Raw genomic sequence first — 23,675 nt, forward strand, 5'->3', positions numbered from 1 at the left:
TCCCTCCGGATTGAATTCCCACAGCCGGAGAGGGCGACATTTGCAGGGCAGAAGGCGCCGGATCAGCATAACCTGCGCCACTACAACCAGATTGATCTCCCTCTCTTGGAGGTCTCGAATCCGGCCCTGCAGTATTGGCACGTCCTTGGACGGCCCCCAGTCAAGCCCTTTGTTGACCCATGACGCCAGCCGCTGTGGAGGGTTCGGGCAAAAGGCAGGTGGCGTCACTTGCCTGGTGCCCCTGGGAGCGGTGATGTAGAACCACTCCTGTTGCCACAAACCAAGCTCCTCTTGAAAAGAGCCCTCGGGCCATAGAGCATCGGCCCTCTTGCTTATAACTGCCCCTCCGCACTCTGCCTGTCGCCCCTCGATCATCTTCGGCTCCATGTTGAAAGTCTTGAGCCACAATCCGAAGTGAGGGGTAGTGCGGAGGAAGGCTTCGCAGACAACAATGAAAGATGAGATATGGAGGATGGACTCCGGAGCCAAGTCATGGAACTCCAGCCCATAATAGAACATGAGCCCCCTCAAGAAGGGGTCTGTCGGGAAACCTAAACCCTGACGGAAGTGAGACATGAACACCACGCTCTCACCAGGCTCGGGGGTGGGAATGACTTGCCCTTGGGCGGGCAGCCTATGCGAAATCTCACAGGTTAGATACCTGGCGTCTCTCAGCTTTAGCACGTCCACCGGCCCTGTAGGTCGGAGCCGGACATTGGCGAAGGTCCGAAGCGCTCGAATCTGGAGCCTTGGGTGTTGGAACTCGGGGCGAAGGGCGGATTCGATTAAGGATTGAAGAAAAAACAGGCCTTGGTCTCATTATAAAGGGGTAGAATACCAAGAGTCGTCCCCATGACCGTTTGGAACTCGCCTCCGATGGAGGGGGCGTGGCGACGGGCGCGGTTGGGTTACCCACGTCCGTATTAATGAGAATCCCGGAATATGGGGACACGATCTCTGCTTCGACAAGACGTGCCAAGGAAACCGCTTCGCTAAACGCGCTGAGGTGGAACAATAAAAACAATTCGAGTAAAGGCTTGGCCGTGGCATGATGTAATGCTACAAAATACGTCAGCAGATTGAAGTTGTGTAAATATTATTCTCTCTACGGTGGTATGTGGAATTTATTTTGCAGAGCCGGACATTATCCTGGTGTTCACAATCTTCTATAAATTATTCGGAGGAGGAACCCGCCTTGCAATGCCGAAGACAATGTGTGCACCGGACTCGTCGTCATTGAAGCCTGGTTCAGGGGCTACTGAGGGAGGCCGGACTCCAAGACTATGAAGATACAAGATTGAAGACTTTGTCCCGTGTCCGGATGGGACTTTCCTTGGCGTGGAAGGCAAGCTTGGCGATACGGATATGTAGATCTCCTACCATTGTAACCGACTCTGTGTAACCCTAGCCCTCTCCGGTGTCTATATAAAGCGGAGGGTTTTAGTCCGTAGGACGAACAACAATCATACCATAGGCTAGCTTCTAGGGTTTAGCCTCCTCGATCTCGTGGTAGATCCACTCTTGTACTACCCATATCATCAATATCAATCAAGCAGGAGTAGGGTTTTACCTCCATCGAGAGGGCCCGAACCTGGGTAAAAACATCGTGTCCCTTGTCTCCTGTTACCATCCGCCTAGACGCACAGTTCGGGACCCCCTACCCGAGATCCGCCGGTTTTGACACCGACAACGGGTGCGTCCGATGAAGCTCCATTGCAACTCCGGCGAGGCTACATTGCAGCGCCAGCTATGCTTCCGACAGACCGGTGTTGCTCCATTGCAGCTTCAAGGCAACCATCGCCGGTGTTTCAGTGCCCCCATCGGTCGTTCGCCGCGGTCACCAGCACCGACGATGCTTCGACGGAAGCTCCGAGGCAGCGCGTGGTGACGACGACGGAAGTTGAGATGCAGCGCCGACGGCCATGGCGGATGCTGCGACGCAGCGCGTGGTGACGACGACGGAAGCTGAGATGCGGCGCCAGCGGCCATGGCGGATGCTACGATGAAGTGTTGCCGGCGACGAGTGCTCCATTGCAGCTACGCTGCCGGTGACTTGGAGCGCCAATAGTGTTGCCTCGAGGTTGGACCGCAGAGTTGTGCCATTGATGAGTTGCTGCGTCGCCGCACCGACGGTCGTTGTCGAGCGCCGCATCATATCGCCGGCAGTGCCGACGAGCGACCGCCTCCCCCCTGCGTGTGTGTCACCTCCATGGAGTTGCAGCACCCGTGGCGATGCCGCGCGGTGCTCCACCGTCCTTCATTACGTCGCGGGGTGCAACAGGGTGGTTGGCGCCATCACTCCTCCTGGTTTGCTTCCATGGATTGGCTGCGTTTTGCGTCGCCATGGAAGAGTCTCTATGAACAGAAATGGGGAATAACGGGTGGAGGAGAGAGGACGGGAAGGGATAAGGCTACAGCCGCGGAAGCGGTGGATGGGCCCGCAGGGCACGTGTCGATCAGTGCGCGTGGTTTATCCCTTGTTATCATCCGATAGATTTTATATGTTTTCCATTTTTTAGGGTATACTAGGAATAGATTTCGCGCGAAATAAAACTAGGACGCGTCTAGCCGGCGCCCAGCCGCTCAGTATGGTTAGCAAGCGGCCGGTTATTTAAGGAATTTTTTTGTCCCCTTTCCTAATCAGGAAATCTTTCTCATCTAATCTATTTTTCCGCGACGTATTAAATAGCAACACAACCATATCTTTCGATGCATGCACTTTGTTCTTCTATGCATTTATTTGTGGTTTCAAAATTTTAAAAAGACATAACTTTTAATCCGCACATCGGAATTGCGATCTGTTTTTACCGTTGGAATCTTCGCGACATGCTCTTCAAAACTAAATCCCGCATGGGTATGTTTCGACGAAATAGTCTTCCTGCCAACTAAACATCAATATGTGTGCAAGTAGACTACATGCCGCGCCAACTGAGCATATGTGTGTCAATAGTCTTTCTTTCAACTAAACATCAATGTGTGTGCAACTAGACTATAAGCCAACTAAGCATATGTGTGTGCCAATAGTCCTGCCAACTAAACATCAATGTGTGTGCAACTAGACTACATTGCCGCGCCAATTGAGCATATATGTGTGTAACTAGTCCTGTCGACTAAATATTAATGTGTATGCAACTAGACTACATTGCCGCGTCAATCGCGCATATGTGTGTACAACTAGTGTCCTGCCAACTAAACATCAATGTGTGTGCAATTAGACTAAATTACAAGCCAACTGAGCATATGTGTGTGTAACTAGTCCTTCTGACAACTAAACATCAACGTGTGTGCAACTAGACTACATTATAAGCCAAATAAACATTAATGTGTGTACAACTAGAATAAATTACAAGCCAACTGATTTTAAAAAGAGTTGCACCATGTAGTATTAAAGTTGCACAATGCAGTATTTTAGTTGCGCCATATAGTATCAAAGTTGGCATAAAAAAATTCGTCGAAACATATCCATGCAGGATCTAGTTTCAAAGATCTCGTCGCGATGAATCCAACGATGAAAACGGGACTGAATTCCGACGTGTGGTTTAAAAGATGCGGCTTTAAAAGAATTTGAAATCCCAAAATAAAAGTACATGGATCTGTTTTCTCTAACTAATGGGTGAACACATTTAATGCCAGCACCAACATGCGCTATGAGACAAAAAAATACACATGCATGTGTGTGACAGAGCGGCCGCTCGAGACGCCCAAATAGCGCGCGCCCACTTTTTAGATTTTAGGATAAAATTAAGATTTCCTTTCTTGTTATGTGTTTTTTTCCCTTTTGACCTATGGACTTATCCCAAACCTGAGGATTCCCCCCGCCCCGGCCCCCCACCCGTGCGTCAGCGGCTGTCGACGGCCGGCCCGCCTCGGCACCGGCCCAAGGAAACAATTCCGCCTCGGCACCGCCGCTTTCATTGCCGGAATACAAATCTTCAAAACCATCCTGTGGATCGTGCTATCCCTGCCGCGAGAAAATAAGTCAGGTATTTATTGAAATTCCGAGTCGAATTCTGTTTGGTTGCTACGCAGTTAATATAATCTGCTCCGGCAGGACGTCCCGAGGCTGTAAAAATTGTTCTTTTTTTCTATCATGGCAGATCATTGTGCTAGGAGCTGGTCGGACCTTCCCTGGGATCTTCTTGACCGCATCCTGCAACACCTTGAGCTCCCCGGAGCTCTTGCTGTGGCAGCCGTCTGCACTTCATGGCGCTCTGCCGCGGTGGCTTCCGGCGTCCGTTCTGGCACACCTTGGCTTGTGTCCCGCGAATCTGAGCCTCTCACGAAAACGAAAGGCAGTGAGTTCCGCAACGTTCTCGACCCCGATAAGATACACATGGTTAGCTATCCTCAAGGACGGCGTAACCTCTCTTGGTGTGGAGCCTCCCATGGTTGGCTCATTGCCTCTGACGAACTCTCCAATCTTTTGTTCTGCAATCCCTTCACGTTGGCCATGATCCCTCTCCCGCCTATTACTGATCTGGAATGTGTCGAGGGAGTCTACGACAATGATAGAAGCATTGCTGGTTATTATTATGGAAATTCTGACAAGCTTATCAGTCCTCCAGATTACATTGGCCGCTGGTTCTACCAGAAGGTGGTGTTGTCATCTGATCCATCTACATCTCACGACGGTGGTGACTACATTGCCATGGCCATCTATGGGAATAATCAGGTTTCTTTTGCGAGAGCAAGAGAGAACAGCTGGCGACATGGTACGGCTCTTAGTGAGATGGGGAAGGATTCATACGCTGATTGTGTCTACCACAATGGCAGATTCTACACGGTGACAATGTGTGGGGTGGTCGAGACATGGGATCTCAATAAAGAGCCAGCACATGAACCAAACAAACAGGTGATCATTGCTGGCGGGGATGGAAGATACAGGAGGATTCTTACCCGGTTCCTGGTGTCTACTCCCTGGGGTTGTCTCCTGCAGATCCGAACTCAACATCGCAATGATCATCCTAGGAAGGTCATGGTTGAGGTGTTTGAAGTCAATGTCGAGGAGCACAAACTTGTCAGACTGAGTTCTGCCACAGCCTTCCAGGAGCACGCAGTGTTTGTTGGGTTGAATGAATCCGTATGTTTGCATACCAAAGATTACAAGGAGCTAAGACCCAACCATGTCTATTTTGCCACACCTTGGTTGACACAGGAAGCAAATTTTGGTCTCAGGGGCTGGAAAGGTGTAGTGATTTATGACCTGGAAAATCAGACGTTTGAGGAAGTTCTTCCTGCATCTAAATATTCTGCATTTTGTCCCCAGCAAGTTTGGTTCATTCCAAATATCTGAAAGACGGTACATCTCGTCAGGTTGTGGCTGTCCCGCTAAAACGATTAGTTATGTTTACTCTATTTTATCTTATATATTTGTCTCAACAAACATTACAGTGTTGCTAGTGACCGTATTCAGTTCAATATATTTTGTGGCCATGCAGTGTCTCCATTTTACTTGGCCATCATTCTCTGAAGTACTCCCTCCGTTCCAAAATAGATGATCCAACTTTGTACTAACCTTAGTACAAAGTTGGGTCATCTATTTTGGAACGGAGGGAGTATGAAAGTACACGGAAAGAGCAAACATATGCACAACCTTGATGGCGCTCGTGCCTGTGTGCTTATTAGCTTATTATTACTGTATTACCCATGATTTCGTGTTTCCGTGCTGGCGTTTTGCATAACTAGTGATACGGTTTTTTGTAAATATATGGGCACATGAAACATATTATAGTTGTACAAACATAACCTTATATATTAGTCAATATAATCAACGAAATCTCATATACTCAGGGAAAAGGAAGGTTTACATATACAAATTGGCTTGGTATAACAACATACACAGCAATATATGTAGTAAATACAACCAATCAATCAGCCAAGACAAGCAACATAAAAAATAAACATGTAACAGGAGACATGACTGGGCATCATAGATTGTATGGATGGTGCATTAATGAAATCTTAGAAGCACAGATTTGAAGGGGAAAAAAATCTTAGGACTCTACCCAAAGGGCCACCATGTTCAGCAACAAAGAAAAACCAGGCGAGCCAGGTGCACCTAGGCACACATTCATGGAGAAGAGTGATAACAAAGATTTCAATTAGTTGGGAAATCAAATAAATAATATACTAAATACTACTCTCTCCGTCCTAAAATTCTTGTCTTAGATTCGTCTAATACGGATGTATCTAATACTAAAACATGACTTGATACATCCGTATTTAGACAAATCTAAGACAAGAATTTTGGGACGGAATAAGTACCATACAAGTAGCGGTAGGGATTGAGTCAGCTAAATAGACTACCTTCGATGGAATTCAGTAGAATAATACAAATATCTTTAAATAAGCATAAAAGTATTTCATTTCTATTCTCAGTGGAACACTTGACTTCTAAAGGCTCTTATATTAGTTTACGGAGGGAGTACCTCATTTCACATACTCAAATCAGATACTGGTCATTTACATGATATCTTTGTTCTATTTTTCTCGGGTTATCCTAATGTCCCGACCACTGCAGCCAGGCCAAGCGGCCAAGCCTATGCAGACAACACCTCTCCCGAGACCTTTGACACAACCACCTATATTACAGATGTAAGATCTGGTGTCTAATTCGGTCTGCACCACACTTCCTGATTCCTAGGCGAGTAGTCCTGCAGAGCTGCTTTTCCAAATGAAACTTTGTAGTCCCTTTGTAATCTGAGCCTCTATACCCCCATCCCATTTAGCTAACCGACAACGGTCCACAAGAGCCAAACAGTCCGGATGCTTTGAGAGAGAGGACAAGAGGATCCACGAGCCAATGCGGACTGAGAGACACCTCGGCCACCCCCCTTCCTTCATGATAATTCTACAGCATAATAAGAGACACCTTGACCGCCCCCTTCTTCAGGGTGATTCTACACCATACTCTCTCCTTTCATTTGTATAGGGTCTAATGCATTTTTCAAAACCGCCTTTGACTATTGACAAGATTAATAGTACTACATGAGATCTATAATGTGAAAATTATATCATTAGAAGGTTCTTTCACATACGAATTTGACCGTATGCTTTGTGTAAGTTGCATGTGATATATTATTACTCTAATATTTGGTCAAAGTTAGCCTCGAAAAATGCATTAGGCCCTGTATAGATGGAAGGAGGGAGTAATAAGGATGGTAGAAGGTAAATGGAGCCACACTTGGTCATACATTACAAACTTAACTATATGAAAGAAATGTGACGACTAATTAATCTTACCATATCATCAGCTAATGAATCGATGGAAATTTTAGTTATTTCAGTGGATGCATAGCAATCGTCATCGAGCTTTCACTAAATCCAATGGAAAAAAACTACAAAGTGAGCACAAAACCAATGATGCAATATAAAGAGTGTATTATGGTATAATCTTGACACACATGCTCATGGCATTACACTACAGTGAGTTCCTAAGAAGAAAAACATATCACCCCACCCACTTTGAGAAGCATTACCACTAGAGTAGATCACCTTTTTATGCTCAACACTTCTTTTTATAGTTGCTTCTGAATCGCTGGGTTGGCCCTCGCCATATCGAACATATAAACCTCTCTAGCCTACCCGCATAACTGGGGCACCTGCGCACGCTGGCCAGTATCGATCGCACGATCTTTTTAGTGTGGTACGATTTATCTCGCTGTCAATCTGTCAACCGTTGCTTTGTGTTTTACATTTTTATTGCCTATCAAAATAGATGACCGGGGGGCCTTGTTAGGTGTTTTTTTTTCAGATTTCACGTACGCTTAGTCAGGAAACCTTAGACTCACCAGCGGTAAAAGGCCAGCGCCGCATCCTCTTCGCTCGATCCTCTCCTCTCGTCCCCGCCGCCCGCTCCTCCTGCCCTCCTCCACCACCGACACCTCCGACCGCCATCGCGGCCAGCAGCCCCAGCAGTCGAACCACCACAGCAAGCGCAAGAAGAAGCCTCAGGCGCCGCCCCCACTCTCCCCCGCGCCGAGGACTCCCGTCCGCCGCGCCGGCGCCGGGACACCCAAGAAGAGCCCCGCCCTGGCCGCGCCCACCACCGACGCCAAGGACAGGCTCATCGCGTCCAAGGACCACCAACATCGGTTCGGCGTCAGCTCGAAGAAGGCGGCTGTGCAGGAGCGCGCGCGGCCGGCGTCGTCGTGGGAGCAGTTGAAGAGCCTGCTGAGCTGCCGGAGCACGACGGTGGCCGCGCGCGTGCACGACCAGGCGGCCCCGGCGCCGGGGACTACTGGGGGACGTTGCTCTGCTCCATGTTCTACGTGGCGACCGGCCGACCGTCGACGGCGCCTCCTACGCCGCGTCCGTCGTCGTCGACCGCCCCGGTCAACCGCTCCTCCCACCGCGCCCACCACTCGTCGTCATCCGCCGGGCGGTGGCGGCAAGCACCCGTCCTCCCTTCGTGGACTCTCCGGCTGCTACGAGTGCCGCGCCATCAACGTCGAGCCCGTGTCAAGGTTTTCTCTCAACTCCTCATGCCGCTGCCGCTTCTGCTTAATCCTCTTCTATTAGTTAGCTTATTACTACTACTAATTAACCCACACCATTGATTAGCAACTAATTGCCATTATTGATTGGTTACAATTCAGGAGGTACCCTCGGCCGAGGGAGCTGTGCCCGTGAGGTGTTCACCAAGGCCGAGAGCTTGAAGCAGCACCAAGCCGTTCGCCATGCTGGTAAATTCTCGAAACCCCGAACCCCGCGGCCCCGCCTGCATCGATCGATACCATCCTGTAGTATTATCACGACAATTTAACCTGTCACAATGATGAGAAAGGAGAGCCTGACAGGTTAAGGTTTGGGATACCACGCCGGTAAATCAAACTAATCTATCACCTTAACCGGTCAAAGACATACCATCCTGTCACAATGACTCTGTAGACATTGCCTTTGTCGTTGCGTGCAACATTAACAGCTATATAATATGTGGCAGGAAACTATGTGATACATATCATGAGAAACGGGAGTTTGTAGTTGCCGTGGTTCTGAAGATGTAGTTTCAGAATGTAGTTATTTTGTGTCCATCAAGATTGCTGCTGTTACATGTAATTGTCATGTGAAATATGTTGCAGGGTACCTTCACAAGACAACCTTGCAGTCTGAAGACATAATCCAGAAAATCAACACATATTCTTGGAGCTTGGATGATGAGGCTGAGTATCATGCATTGATGCTATGTTTCATCTATGTGTGATAATGGAGTACCTCTTAGTAGTTTGCCTTCGGTAGGCAGGTGTTTTTTGTCTAAGTTCAAGCCTTCATTGTGAAGTATTTATAATTTCCAGCTTATAAATTTGTACGTTCACACCTTCCCAAGACCACAATCAGACTAAGAAGATGCCTAAATAAGCTGTGAGGCTGCGTATATATAAGTGTTTCTGTAAACCGATCTAAATCATTCTACTATCCGTACAACTATCTTCAATACAATTGGCATTGCATTATATTTCTAGCTACATCTCCTACTTACTCAGTACTAACATCACTTCTAACTGGTGTCACGGTCGAGTGGAAGGGTGTCCCCGGTGACGTCACGGACAAGCCAGGAGAAGGACGACGCCCGGGTTTGGCCCCGGGCCTCTGGGGAGTTGGTGATGGCGTCATGGTAGACCCGGGCCTCGGGGCAGTTGGGGAAGGTGTCATGGGGGCCCGAGCCTCCTCCTCGGACAAGGCTGCGACGATCTGAGCTCCGGTCGAGGGTGAGTCACCTCCTTTAGCCACTTCCTATTCCTCTTCCGATCCAGTCTATTATGAGTTTGTGGTAAAAGAATGAGCTCCAGTTAGGGATTTGAATTTTCCCATTAAATGTGTCCTCGTGATAGGGCAGCGACACTCCCTCGCTCGGCTGTGCGTTCGCCCGGCCAGTGTGGTGCAGCAGCAGTAGCGACCACCACTGCCAAGGAGCTCCAGCAAGCATGTGCACATGCTCTCCTTGCCCCTGAGCTCCTGCAACAACAACATCAACAACAACGTGTGTAGTATCAGTCAGAGAACTGCCACACAAATCATGTTTCTTTTATAGAAATTCCTTTATATGTTTTACAAATTTCCTGATCGGTGATTATCCATTTTATATTATGTTTTTCATCTGCAAGTGTGAGTTTTTTCCAGTCAAGTTTCTGTCTCTTGGTCTATTTCTCTTCTAATTCCATCATCACCGATTTCCTGAAGGAATTTCACTATCCTATATCGTTTTTCTCATTTTTGTTGAATACATGCTTAGATGGGAGAACTTTTAACCCATCTTTTATTGCTTGCAGGTGTGGTTGTTTGGTTCCACTTGCTGTGTTCAACAGAAACTGACATCCAACACTGCTATTCTAAGGTGGTTTAATGAGGAACAGGAGGAAATTGTTGTAGGTGAGAGAGCATGGTACCCTTCTCTTCCTATTTTTGTTCGTTTCTTGAAGTGTTACTGCGAACTATTATTTATAATAAAAGAATCAGGGCATGCATTGAAGTTTTACTATCCTTGACTTGCTACGCTGCAGCTCTTAGGATTGCCTTTGGGTGCTAATTGTATAGTAATTAATAAATAGAGTGCATTAGTTAGCTATACTCATTTGATCATTTCCACGGACATGATCATTATCTTTTAGTACGATTGTCAGTTCCATATCCCAAAGATGTATAATTGTAAATTAAGGTTCAAGGAGATCTAAACTTGGGCATATCAATGTAAAAACACAATTTTCTACTTGAATGCTTCTTGATTTTTTACATGTTGGTGTATCTAACAAAGTAAATTTGGTTATGATCCTCAAATGGCCTGGCATTTAGTTTCGAGGAATGACAAAGCCTGAAATTGGCAACAGTTCTGAGGAAGAAGGGTTATAGTCTTTGCAATTTAATCTTGGCTTTACACTTCTGTGATTTTTGAGGTAATGTATCTCGATGTACTTTTGGATGTATCAGAACTGGGATTAAAGCATGTAAGAGTGTTGATGGATGCGACTCGGAGCAGGCCTCGGCTTGCACCTAATGTGTGGGCATATGCAACTGAAGTTGATGAAGCAAAGCTGATGCAAGGTTGGTGATTTAATTTTGATTCAACCCAATATGATCTACTATGCGTGTTGTACTTCTCTGCGATTACCTTCCAAATTATTTGTTTCTTGAGGTTAACCGTTTGCATGCTTTGCTGCCCACTTCAATTAGTTGTAGGTTGATATATCAAGGTTAGGTTGTTAAACAAATGGTTTTGTTCTTGGATGGTCCGCCAGAAGTCGGATCCTAAACAACGAGAAACTGAAGGGGCTTCTGATTAGTTTGCTAAATGAATCGAATGTTGATTTATCACTCAACATGTGAATTGAGATTGAAAAGATTGGTCAACCTGACCATGAGAATTTCTTTGCTATGGCCGCTTGATTGGGGAAGAAAAGAAATTGTTAGTGATTGGTGTTGAATTGCTGGATTTGATTGTTTGCTCCTGTTTCTCTACAGATTATTTTTAGCGGACCGGATGTATTATTCTGGAACAATTTGAGAATAAGGGTCAAGCTTTGCATTTCTCTGTTGTAGGACTCTAAAAGGACATCCTTAAGACTTAGAATTTCCTTGCTAATGAGCAGTGACTAACCCCATACTGTAATAATGCCATTATGTACCCCGTCTGCTGCAGTATGTATCTCCTCATACTAATACCAATCCATGGTGCCTTATGCACCCCATTTATTTGATGAAATGAACAATATATTTATTGTTGATGTAGATCAGATGATTCTGAAGCAGCGGCAGGTGCAGAGGCTCATTCGAGGAGCGCCAGTAGGCGACCGATGCGTTGCTCTCCCGTCGTTCTTTCTTCGTCAGGAAAGGCGCAGCCTGCTACTCAAGCCCCTCTCCTTCGCTCCTTGCAGAGGTACGTCCACCTTCTCCTTCCCCGTTTATCTTGCCCCGTTGTGCTCTTGCCATAGCGACTCCTAACCGAGGCTTTCGCCGCTCCTCAACTCTCAGCAGGAGAGGCATGGGCGCCACCACACTCGGGAGACGAGGACGAGGTGGCCGCCGCTGCACCCCCACGCCGTGGACGCGAAGAGCATCCTCTCTGCCCTCGATAACCACTTCGGCGGCAGCAGCAATGGCCTCTTCGTGGCAGGGCAGACCGCAGGGTCGTCTTCCTCTCCGGCCTCTTCCACACCATCAGATTCAGGCCCTCTCCCTCTGCATCTCTGTAAAAATATGGTAATATTTCTAAAGAATATAACCCCATCGTACTCTGTTAATCTGAAGACAAGTTACCCAGTTCTCTCTTACTACTATATTTGCATCGTCTGAGCGAGAAAGTTGGTGGCCAGCATAAGTTACTGCAATTGATCCTTTATTACCGGCTTTCTCTTTCTTTACATGTGGCCTTCTTTAGTAGTCTATTCACTAACTGTTCCTGTTTATAAGCTGGCAGCAGAACAATTTATCATGCTTAGCTTGCAAGGTGGTGATTGCAACCATGTGCATGACTCCTTATGACTCTCAGCAGCAAGACGATCTCCGGCAACCTAGAGGTTGATAAATTTAGTTAAGGAACATATAGACATTTGATTACTTCCTCTGTTATCAAAGGGGACAGGGATGCATAGGTGATTGTCGTGTTGAAGATGCATAGTGGATAGACAGGTGTAAGTAGTCTCTAGCTTGATTATTATTTTCTTGGTTATTGCAGTGTCAGGGTGTTCAAAATTTTCTTCTTCTAGGAATGATTGAGTTCACTCTTCTTCCTGAGCCGTTGGCTGTTGGCCGTGTGGAAGGTACCTTCCTTTTCCTTGTTTGCATCTATGATTTTATAGCATTCAGACCATGGTTCCCTTTCTATTACTTTGGTTGATAGTATTATATTTAGTGCTAAAGCTGCAGCCTGCTCCCTGCATACAACCTGTGGGAAACAAAACTGGAACTACTGTGGATTTTTTCCGATTGTTTGCTGCCTAGACTCCTATACGTAGAGGGTGTGCTGCAAATTTTCAATTCTATAACGTTCAGACCATGGTCCCCTTTCTGTTACTTTGTTAGTGCATTCAGACTATGGTATGTGTTCCATAAACCGTACAAAAAAAGGATAGCCTGCCTGAAACTGCGTTCTTTTAATCGTTCATTACAATCATTGTTCGTCTGGAAGGATTCATTAACTTCCTTTTTAATGGTGTTCTGTAGCATGTCAGCTACCGGGGGAATGAGAATCTGTAGCATGCCACTACTATGCTTACCACCAACAAAGCCAAGGTCTCATCTTTGAAAGATTAAGGTTACTTTGCAGGGAGATGAGACCCATACCGAGACATGACAGATGGATGGATACAGAGCTAGCTAGGCGCACAACACTATAATAAACTTTGCACTGAAACTTTGGTAATCAACAATACATAGAAACATGTTGGCCCCTCTTCATTGGTGCCCTTAGTAAATTCAAATTTGGTAGTGGCACTGCATGCCTAAAACTCTCCTGTAGGTTGGTTCATTGATTTAGATTGATACAATTGTCCAAGAAGCCAATTAATTGATTTCGAATCTATTGTGGTGCATTATCTAAGCTTGAATTGTTAGTGTCGTTTAAAAATATCTCTTGCTTTTAAAGTAGTATTAGTAAAATGGCTAAAGCGCGCATGAGAGTCTAAATCAGTTTAAATCATAACAGTCTCTTGTTTTCTTCAAAGAATTTTCTGGTTGCATAAATAAGTCGTGAGGAAGATTTGGATGCAAGCACCCATCTTTCATGAGAGAGACCTATGTTGTACATTTGAATTCTTCTATGTTTATACTCTGCCAAGTTATCTCAAGCATATGATTTTACTTTGGTACATGTTGATTATATAACTGGATGCATATGCATAAATCAAGGATAAGCAGCAGAAGGACAAGTTGTATTTCTCGAGATGTTCTCTTCTTTATTTTACATGTTAAAGCATGGACCTTCTTGCTCAGGTTTCAGATTTCTCAACCATACTTCCATGCAAATATTAATTCTTGACTCGTTATTCAGTAACCTCGCACATGTCCATTTTCTATCTATATCGTCAGTATTAAACTTCATACATAACTCCTTATATTCTTAGGTTTAGAACATTGCAAATCAGGGTAGGCGGTGCATTTGGAAGGTTCATATTCTATTCAAAAGCATTTCATCGATAGTCAAATGCTTCACAGTAGAATATGCTACCTCATTTTTTAGGTGTCCTAAGGTTCATATTTCGTTGCGTTATCAAAAGCAGCATGTTTTATTGTTTTAGTTAGCATTGCACTAATCAAAGACCACAAAAAATACACGCGCGCGCCCTTAAAGAACCGCGCCTATATAGATGTTGCGTACTGAACCATAGATATATATATTCTCCTTGCATATACATTTCTTTCTACTCAATATTGTATGTAGATGTCCATCTGTAGATAATGTGGCCCATAGAATGTGATATGTTCTTTTATCTTGGAACCAATTTATGTAGCGAGGCCGACGATTTGACTATAACATTATTTCTCCTTCGACTGAATACTGCATCTTTTTTGCAATTGTCCCAAATGTTTTATAGCTCCTAAATTGCGTGTCATCGAAGCCAGTTGGAAAATATGATGTGTCTTAAGATAATCATAACATAACTGAATATATCAAGCATGCTAATGGCATTAGATTAACTTTCGAGGAATATGACAGGAGACGATGACCGCTACCATGATTTTATGGCACCTTAGTAGGAGACGATGACCGCTACCATGAATAGGTTTAAATGTCGCATGGCTTCCATTGAACAGAACCAAGATAGAAAACAACTGTGCATAAACTTATAACATAAACTGTTGCTGCTTTGTTGGTTTTATCGAGGATGTTTTCTTCAAGCATGTGCTAATCACGCGCTATTTTCTTTTTTCACTTTCATTATTCCTCTGGCTCAAGTGATAGCCACATTCTGAAAGGAGCGAGGGTTGACAACCCGATCTACAACAGCGACGATCCAGGTATGTACATATGTACTAAACAACACGGCCATTGTCTCTAAATTGTGTTGATGACATGTGTCCTAAGTTAAATATTACATAGTGTGTCTGCAATCAATCCATCACGGCGTGCTATTGCATAGTGTGTAAATCCCTCTGCAACTTCTCTGGTCTTGTGTTCAACTCTGCTTATAAAGCCTTGTGAAGGAGAAATATCATCTATCATGTATTTCTGTGTTGACAGCCAGTTGCTTAATTGATCGACTATAGTATAAAGAAATGTATTAGAAGAGCATAAAGGTAAATATATACAAGTAGCTGTCGAAATATAATTTAGTATACCATTAGGAAAGGTATATACCTGTACGTAGCTGAAAGGGCTACATCTGTTCCTCCATTAGATGGTCTTTAGTAGAACTGAATTAAAGAGTTAATAGGTTGCTTATTGATCTGCTGATAATTAAGTAGAATTAAGTAGGAAAATTAAAGGATTATGTTTGTATTGGCTCGGTTAATATTTTTTGTCTTGGTCATTGTTGGAGTAAAGTAAATTAATATAAGTGCATGGCGAAGGTATTGTAAGGATAGTTTAGTATGGGTTGTATAAAATTTGTTATGCTATCTGCTCTATTTTTTTATTTGTAGGCATACGATCAAACAGGTCATCTCCATGACAAGATTCGGGAAGATCTACTCTGTTTTAAAAATTTGTAGGCATAACATCAAACAAGTTGTGTGCATTACAAAATTAGCAAAGCAAGCAAAACTTGGGACCTATTTAGTTGAGTTTACCACATATAGTTACATTTCCATGAAAAATACATGCTTTCGAGCCTAATCACCGAGACCGAATAAAATATTTGCATAGCAAAACGAAAGAGCAGGAGAAAGCAAGGTGTAGGCAATTAGCATGAAGAGGATAACTGCAACTCACCTGTGCTTTTTTTGATCGATTTGTATGCTGATCTTCAAATCTTAGGTGGAGTTGTAGAACAATCACTTGATTCTGTTCTTTAAGTTGGAGCTTATGAATTCTGTTCATATGAGCTTTGCCCTATAATAAGGCCTTTAGCTAATGCCAAGTCCATTTAAACTTGCCTATTGTCCACTAGGTGTATTTTCTTGATCAATTGATTGTTGTATTTGCTAAAAACAGGTGTGATTGTTTCCGTCACAATTTACATTTAAAATCAGTTATTTTCCTGTACCTATCATTGATCGAGTAAAATCTGGAAAACCTGGGTTTTCCTTTTTCTATTGCCAGTTTTAATACTTATTCGGTGCCTACTGTGTTGTATACCTGTTGATCCCCTGTTTTCATAACCTGATATTTACATTTAAAGAAAAGAATGGATGTCCCTTATATTTTTTTAATGAATGATTGTACCCTATATTTGCTTCCCATAACCTGATCTCATAAATACTACAACATCAAGTGAGAAAATGAATACATGTTGATCCCCTGTTTTAATAACCTGATATTTACATTTAAAGAAATGAGTGATTGTACCTTATGTTTAAAGAAAAATGATTGTACCTTATATTTGCTTCAATAACCTGTTCTCATAAATGCTGTAACATCAAGAAGGAGAAAATGAAATTTGTTTTCTACTAACAATGTGCATACTTACCCACACCTGTTAATCCCCTGTTTTCTTGGTGCTTAACAAATAGTAAAACATGTATACTCTGCAGTTTGGGCAAGCTCAGGCCCCTGCTATTCTCAAAGAAATAGCTAAGCCAGCACATATCATTCACTTACTATGAACATTGTGTAGGCCTTCCAAACGCAGTGTACTCAACACAGAAGGCAAGGACGGTTGGTCTTGACGCAACCATTCACTATCCATCAAAGCACCAACTAGACAACCGACTTCCAAGGAAATCAATATCCATCTACGTGTACGGTAAATTCAAAGAAGCTGAAGATCGACCGGCAACTGAAGCTCTCAAGTAGTCTTAAGTGAAGTGAAGGAACTTTACCGCATAATAGATACAAACTTCACAGCAAGATCAACACCCAAAGCCAACAGTTTGAAACATATTTTGTCACAGATAAGATATGTTGCTGATCGTCTTAACGATACAATCAAAAGCCGATATATAGAAAACAAACAAATATTATTGGAGCCTGGACGATGGTATCGAAGGAATTTCTGCTCTGAGCAATGCAGGCCATGAAGAACAGCAGCTATAAAGACTTGCCTCAAAGAGATCATTCTAAACATCCAGCAATACATCTGTCTAATGTAGCTCTGCCTATCTACATGCTTTGCTCATAAAATTATAAATGATCGTTCGTAAGCTTCTTAAAAAACATGTATCATCCGCAACCATCTATCTATCATCAATACGTACTTATTTCCATATGTTTCCTTCTGTGTCTATATATTTTGATGCACACTCTTCCAATAGTTGGCTTGCTCTCGGCCTTTGCGCCATGGGCGCAACGGGTCATCTAGTTGAACATATAAAGGATGAGCCCCCTGCTAGACACAACCAGGCTATCCACGTCAGTTATGAATAGTGGCCGAGACAGCCATTGCGCGCCCGCTGCGCGCTCGACGTGTAGGATGTCGTGACCCCACGCCCGTTCATTTTCTCCTCGATCCTTCCCGCATGGTCATCCTTCTATGACCTCGCCCTCCGACGAGCTCTCCCCCTCAGCCAACCTGCTCTAGGATCTGACTGACTTGGGAGGCAAAGAGGGTCGGCCCGTCTGCCTGTGTGCCTCCACAGTCAGGCAATGAGGAAAGGCGAGGATGCAACGGCCGCTGGAGAAGCAAAGGGGAGGAGGTGACGTAAGAGGGCAGCAGCGATCTCAGCAGCTCGGGGTTCCTCGGTCCTCAGTAGGTCACCTGCCTCGTCCGCCGCTTCACCGCCTCGAGCCAGCCCCCGCCATGGAGCCGCTGCTCCCCCACCTCGAGCCAGCCGTCGCCATGAAGACATGGATCCTACACAGGAGGAGGAGAAACGCGAAGGGGAGGAGCGGTGGTGGCGGCGTCGAGCTGCGAAGGGGCGCAGCTCGGGCGCCAGACGACGGAGGTGTCCTTCCCTCGAGCTGCACTGCCGTCCATCTATCTACATGTTTCTTGATCCGCTGCTGCCGCGCGCTGTGCTTTTGGATCGCGTGCAGGTCGCTACCATAGGAGAGCAGGGGGCGTTGTGGTCTTTGTGGTGGGCATGAAGCAGGGGAGGATGAGCGGGATGGCCATGAGGCAAGGAGTAGCAAGGTCTCATCTTCTTCCCCAGTTTTTACTCCTTGATTTATGGTGATTCTAATCTAAACACATGTGTGCAGATATTGAGAGAAAAGGAGAAGGGGATGAATCTTGAGGAAGAGCTCGGTGAAGAACAAGGTGATCTCTCTCTCTCTCTCTCACACACACACACTGACACACACACACACACATTTGTTCTGCAGTGTGCAGAGAGTAGTTATTGTCAGAAGATTATGTTAGGAAATATGCAACTTATCTCTATTGAAGGCCCAAGGGGCATATATATATTACACATGACTTGAGGTGTAAGAAAATTAAACATAGACTAATAAGGACTCCTAGACCAATACTAATACTCCTTAACACCCCCCCTCAAATGCAAAGCGTATGCAATAGCATTGCATTTGAAGAAGTGTAATACCAAAAAATAATAATTGATAATCCAAATCCGCGTCTTGAGAGTGTCGTCGTAGCATGAAGAGTCTTCAAAACCTGTCGAGTCACCAAAGGGGATAACGAAGAGATGGCACATCAGAGGAAGACACCGCATCGATTGAAGATACAAGATAAGTATCAAGAGAAGATGGGTTGCCAAAAGAAGATGGCACATCAGAGAATAAAGCATTGTGCAAAAAAATCATGGTCCACGACAACCGACGGCGAAAGAAGCTCGACGGTTAAGGCACGATGGACGAAGATCGACAATGCAAAAGGAGTCCAAAAAATCATATAGAAAACAACAAGGGCAAGTAAGCCACAAAAGTTGTATAGAAAGGATCAGGACCAAAGAAAAGGCTGATGAACAATGGTATGATGGACTCACATGACATGAGAAAACACAAAATTTCAACGAATTTGATGGACGCAGCGGAAAACAGAGAAAACTAATCTGCCAAAAAGCTAGGAAGCATAAACGACACAAAGATGCAAAATCCATCGTGTATGTAGAAGACATTGGACTGTTTTTTTTTTTTTTTTTTTGAAATCAAGATGGGAACGGACATACGCTAGCACGCGGTCACATACGTGACGGTAAGACAGCAGCTAGCATGCAGGAACGAACACAGCAGCAAAGCAGCAGCTATAGCTCAGCAGCCGGAAGCGATCTGGCCAGGGAGGTGAAGGCGGCCTCGGCCTTGAGCTGGATGAGGCGACCTCAACTTGGAGCTGGACGAGGTAACCCCGATCTGGCGCACAGGTGTGAACGCAGCATAGTAGCCAACCAGGCAAGGCGGGCTTTGATCCATGCAGACGATCACGGCTGGGCAGGCGCACGTCACGGGCGCACCCGTCACCAGTTTGGATCGAGCGAAGCAGCTGGGCGGCAGGTGCCCCACGCAGCATGAGAACGACAGCGGAAGACGAGATCGACCCTGAGAAGAATAGATCGATCGAGAAAAAAAAATCTAGTGGATCGTAAGGACGAGTTGCCGCGTCCGGAGACCTAAACCTAGGCTCTAATACCATGTTAGAAAATATGCAACTTATCTCTATTGAAGGCCCAAGGGGCATATATATATTACACATGACTTGAGGTGTAAGGAAACTAAACATAGACTAATAAGGACTCCTAGACCAATACTAATACTCCTTAACAGATTACATTCTTCATGTGGTACATATGTCTTCCTTCTTTTTTTTCGCGAATACGCAAGTTGCATATCATTTCATTGATAGGTAGAAAGCAAGAGTTACAGGGGCCCAATTACGAACTCCAACACCAGCGGGAGAGCGTGCAACTAGGAATAGGAAGGGATCGGGATGCTCAGCCCGGGAAACAGAGCATAGGCGCGCCTAGGGCGGCTCAAATTGGGTGATCGCAGCTAGTCCTCTAGCCCCAGCCAGGGCCCAGGTCCGTGACTCGTCAAGGATGCTTTGCGTCACTAGGTCGGCGGATGGGCGGGGGAGTCGAAGAGCACGGCGTTACGGTGTCTCCAAAGGCTCCAAGCAGTAAGGACGGCAAGGGAGGCAAAGCCTTTGCGAAGCGAGTGCGGGGTGTTGAGGGTGGCGGCGCTCCACCAGTCGATGAATCTGTCTTGTGCCGTCGGAATCGCCGCAGTGAGCCTGAAGCTCGAGAGCACGCGGTGCCATATCTCACAGGAGAACGGGCAGCCGACCAGGAGGTGGTCAATCGTCTCGAGGGTCTGGTCACAGAGGACGCAGGTAGGGCTGTGGGAGAGCCCATGGCGGGCGCGGCACTCCGCAGTCCAGCAACAGGTCGAGGGTGACTAGCCAGATGAAGACCTTGTAGCATAGCGGAGCCCACGTTTTCCAGATCAGCTTGGCGTGCGGCGCCGAGGTGGAACCAAGAAAGAGGGCATCATAGCAGGACTTGGCAGAGTATATGCCCGAAGCCGTCCACCGCTAGCGGATGGCGTCAGGAGCGGAGGAGAGGGGGATGTCGCGGACGCGACACCAGAGCTCGAAGTACTGAAGAGCCGCCAGGGGGCCAAGAGCCCCTTGGATGTCCTGGGTCCAAGAGCGAAGATGCAGGCCGTCCGCCACAGAGCGGGCTTTCCGGCGTCGTTTGGGCACGAGGGCAAGGATCGCCGGTGCAAACTCGGCCACGCACTGTCCCTGGATCCAGTGATCGGTCTAGAAGCGGCAGGTATGGCCATCGCCAATGATCCAAGTGGTAGACGCCCTGAAGATCACGCGGACCTCCGCGTCATGGGGGAGCTGGAAGTGTTTCCACGGCTGGTTGTGGTCAGTGTGCTGGAGCCAGAGCCACCGGACCCGAGGGTGATGCCCACACGAAAGAGATCGCGCATGCCGAGGCCAAGTGGCATGCACACCCTGCGCCAGTTGACATGGCAGCAACCTGACGCCGCATACTTGCGCCCGTGCCACAGGAAGTCTCGGATTACCCGGTTGGCGTGCTTGAGGGTGCTAGCATTCAGTGCGATCGCCGCCAGGATGTGAGTAGGCATGGCAGTGAGGACGTGGCGAGCCAAAGCAAGTCTTTCGCCCCTGGAGAGCAGGGCGGCTCGCCAGGTGGGCAGCTTCTTCTGAAGGCGAACAATAAGCGAATCGAAGGCGGAGGATGGCAACTTTCGGAGTGACAATGGGAGGCCCAGGTAGGTAATCGGGAACTGGGCAATCGGGCAGGCCAGGGCGGCGCTCACCTCCGCAGACAGCTCGTTGGAGCAGTGAATGGGAGAGATGGAACACTTGGCGTAGTTGGTATGGAGGCCGGAGGCCACCCCAAAAATCCGGAGGATCTCGCGCACTGCGTCGAGGTCGTGGGCATCCGGATGGCAGAAGATCACCACATCGTCCGCGAAGAGGGATACGCTGGGGGTCGTGCATTGTGGAGTGAGGCGTCTGAGAATACCACAACGGACGGCATGCTGGATGAGGGAATGGAGCATGTCGATGACGATCGTGAAAAGCATCGGGGAGACCGGATCCCCCTGGCGGAGGCCCTTGGCATGGGGGATGGGCGGACCAGGATGCCTATTGATCAAGACCCTGGTGCTGGCCGTGGAGAGGAGGATGGAAATCCACTCCCTCCATCTTGGGCCGAATCCGAGATGGCGGAGAGTCTCGAGGAGGAAAGGCCAAGAAACCGAGTCGAACGCCTTGGCAATGTCAAGCTTGAGGAGGATTCTAGACAGCTTGCAATGATGAAGGTGCCTGGCGGTCTGTTGGACAAGGAAGAAATTATCGTGGATCCAACGGCCCGAGATGAATGCGCTTTGGTTTGGGGAGACCATTTCCCCAAGCCTAGGGGCAAGCCGGAGGGAGAGAACCTTCGCAAAGAGCTTTGTGAGGAGGTGAATCAAGCTGATCGGCCGGTAGTCGGAGAGGGAGGCAGCGTCTGGTCTCTTGGGGAGCAGCGTGAGGAGAGCCTCGTTCAACCACTGGAAGCTCTGCCCGTTTAGCTCGTATAGCTTGCCAAAGGCCTCGACGATGTCGTCCTTGATGATCGTCCAGGCGGAGCGAAGGAACTCAGCCGTGAATCCGTCAGGACCGGGCGCTTTCCCGGTGGGCAGGAGCTTGACGGCGTGCCAAATCTCGTCGGCAGAGAATGGGAGCTCAAGGGCCGACAGGTCGAAGGAGCGTGGCTCGAAAGCTGGGAAGTTGAGGGAGAAGGCGCGCGAGTCCGCGGAGCCAAAAGAGCCGGAGAAGTGCTCAAAAGCCGCCTGGGCCATGGCCGCTTCATCGGTGAGGGACTGGTCACCGACTTGAAGCGCGTGGATTCTCTTCTTCCGAAGGCGTTGAGATGCATGTATCCGGAGGAAAGCAGAGTTGGCGGCGCCGACGCGTAGCCAGGAGAAACGCGATCGCTGGCGAGAGAGGGATCGCTCCAGAGATGCCAGGCCAAGGTAGGCATGCTTCAGCTTGCGGCGCAGCCACGTTTCCACAGCGGAAAGGGGGCGGAAGTCTTGAGCCTTGTCGAGGCGCGCGATAATCTCGCGGGCAAGCAGAAGCTGGAGTGAAATCTCGCCCATTCGCCGTGTGCCCCAGCTGCGCAATTTGCGCGCTGTGACCTTAAGGCGGTCATATATCCGGCGGAAGGGGTCGGGGTCCGGCTCCATGGAGTTCCAAGCCTCCGCAACCACGGCGAGGTACCCGTCCATCTTGGGCCAAAAACTTTCAAAGTGGAATCGTTTGGCGCACTCAGGGGGGGTGGTGCAGTCGATGAGAAGCGGGGAGTGGTCATGTTCCTTAGTTTCTGGATTTAGTGCAGGCTCATGGTCATGTTTGTTTGATGAATGTACAATTTTGTAGCTGATGGTTTAATTGTTCAAATGGGAGCTTCATAGGGGCATGTTCTCAATTCCACACCTTTCCAGATTGTTGTTTCGTGGTTGATACAATACTCAGTTTGGTAGTTTCCTTTTGTTTTTGCTGCAGAGTGGATATTTCAGAATGGTGCGGACAGTTTGAGCAGCAATAGATCTTTTTTAAGTCCTAGGCGAGCACTCAAGTTCTGTGAATTTTCCCTTCATGGTACTGCAGTATTTTCATACTTCAAGGAAATAGAAATAATATGGTTTATCTCTCCCAGATTGTTACTACCAAGAATGGAATTGGAGAAGAGATACTTTTGGTGTTGTCCTATTACATCTCTTATCTAATAGATGACACAAAGTTATTGGTTTAGTTGGCAAAAGAGAAGTCCAGATCAATTGTGAGGATTTGATGATTGGCACCGAGCGCCGTAGCAGCCTACTGACAGGAGCGGTGTTCAAGACAACATGGGTGGCTTGGGAAGCGCTGGTTGAGACTTCAAGGGGAGCTCTTCCCGGTCCTCTCTCTCGGCTTGTGCGTTTGTCACTTTATTTTTCTTGTGTGGTGTTGTCTATTTGACACAATGCCAAAACCAGCGATGATGTTGGACAGAGCCTTTTCTTGGTGTATATAATCAATAGATTTTCTATGGCCCCTGCTCCACTTTTGTGGAGTTCAACAAATTCATTGTGGGAACCCATTGACAATTCACTTTTCTCCCATTTTTCTAGAATATTTGCAGCTATTTGTCTCTACCAATTGCCCTTCCCAAGCTGAGCTCCTTCTATC

At 46.7% G+C, this 23,675-nt stretch overlaps 2 protein-coding genes and 1 pseudogene across 15 annotated transcripts; all 3 read left to right on the forward strand.

The window, feature by feature from the left end:
* Positions 1 to 2,209: 2,209 nt before the first annotated feature.
* Positions 2,210 to 5,500, forward strand: LOC119279677 (probable F-box protein At4g22165). The gene is made up of 3 exons (XM_037560842.1): positions 2,210 to 2,307; positions 3,808 to 3,983; positions 4,098 to 5,500. Exons 1-3 carry the CDS (start codon positions 2,210 to 2,212, stop codon positions 5,291 to 5,293), a joined length of 1,470 nt encoding a protein of 489 aa, XP_037416739.1. The 3' UTR covers positions 5,294 to 5,500.
* A 1,635-nt stretch (positions 5,501 to 7,135) lies between these two features.
* LOC119279678 lies at positions 7,136 to 8,803 on the forward strand (annotated as a pseudogene).
* A 278-nt stretch (positions 8,804 to 9,081) lies between these two features.
* On the forward strand, positions 9,082 to 23,033 carry LOC119277204. Of its 14 annotated transcripts, XR_005136991.1 has the most exons (13): positions 9,082 to 9,707; positions 9,831 to 9,979; positions 10,269 to 10,368; positions 10,924 to 11,037; positions 11,723 to 11,869; positions 11,965 to 12,192; positions 12,403 to 12,509; positions 12,668 to 12,752; positions 13,156 to 13,923; positions 14,888 to 14,949; positions 16,707 to 18,161; positions 18,230 to 18,287; positions 23,010 to 23,033. XR_005136991.1 is itself a non-coding variant. In XM_037558448.1 (10 exons), exons 2-8 carry the CDS (start codon positions 9,932 to 9,934, stop codon positions 12,706 to 12,708), a joined length of 780 nt encoding a protein of 259 aa, XP_037414345.1. In that variant the 5' UTR covers positions 9,082 to 9,707; positions 9,831 to 9,931; the 3' UTR covers positions 12,709 to 12,752; positions 13,156 to 14,949; positions 16,707 to 17,297. The 14 variants fall into 14 exon arrangements, 7 of the variants coding, with proteins under 7 accessions (XP_037414345.1, XP_037414347.1, XP_037414348.1 ...); XR_005136987.1 differs by having other exon boundaries at positions 12,403 to 12,584; positions 13,156 to 14,949; positions 23,010 to 23,026; XR_005136990.1 differs by having other exon boundaries at positions 12,403 to 12,584; positions 13,840 to 14,949; positions 23,010 to 23,025.
* Positions 23,034 to 23,675: the final 642 nt, after the last annotated feature.

This window comes from Triticum dicoccoides, chromosome 3B (assembly GCF_002162155.2).
Source record: "Triticum dicoccoides isolate Atlit2015 ecotype Zavitan chromosome 3B, WEW_v2.0, whole genome shotgun sequence".
In the NCBI taxonomy this organism is placed as follows: Eukaryota; Viridiplantae; Streptophyta; class Magnoliopsida; order Poales; family Poaceae; genus Triticum; species Triticum dicoccoides.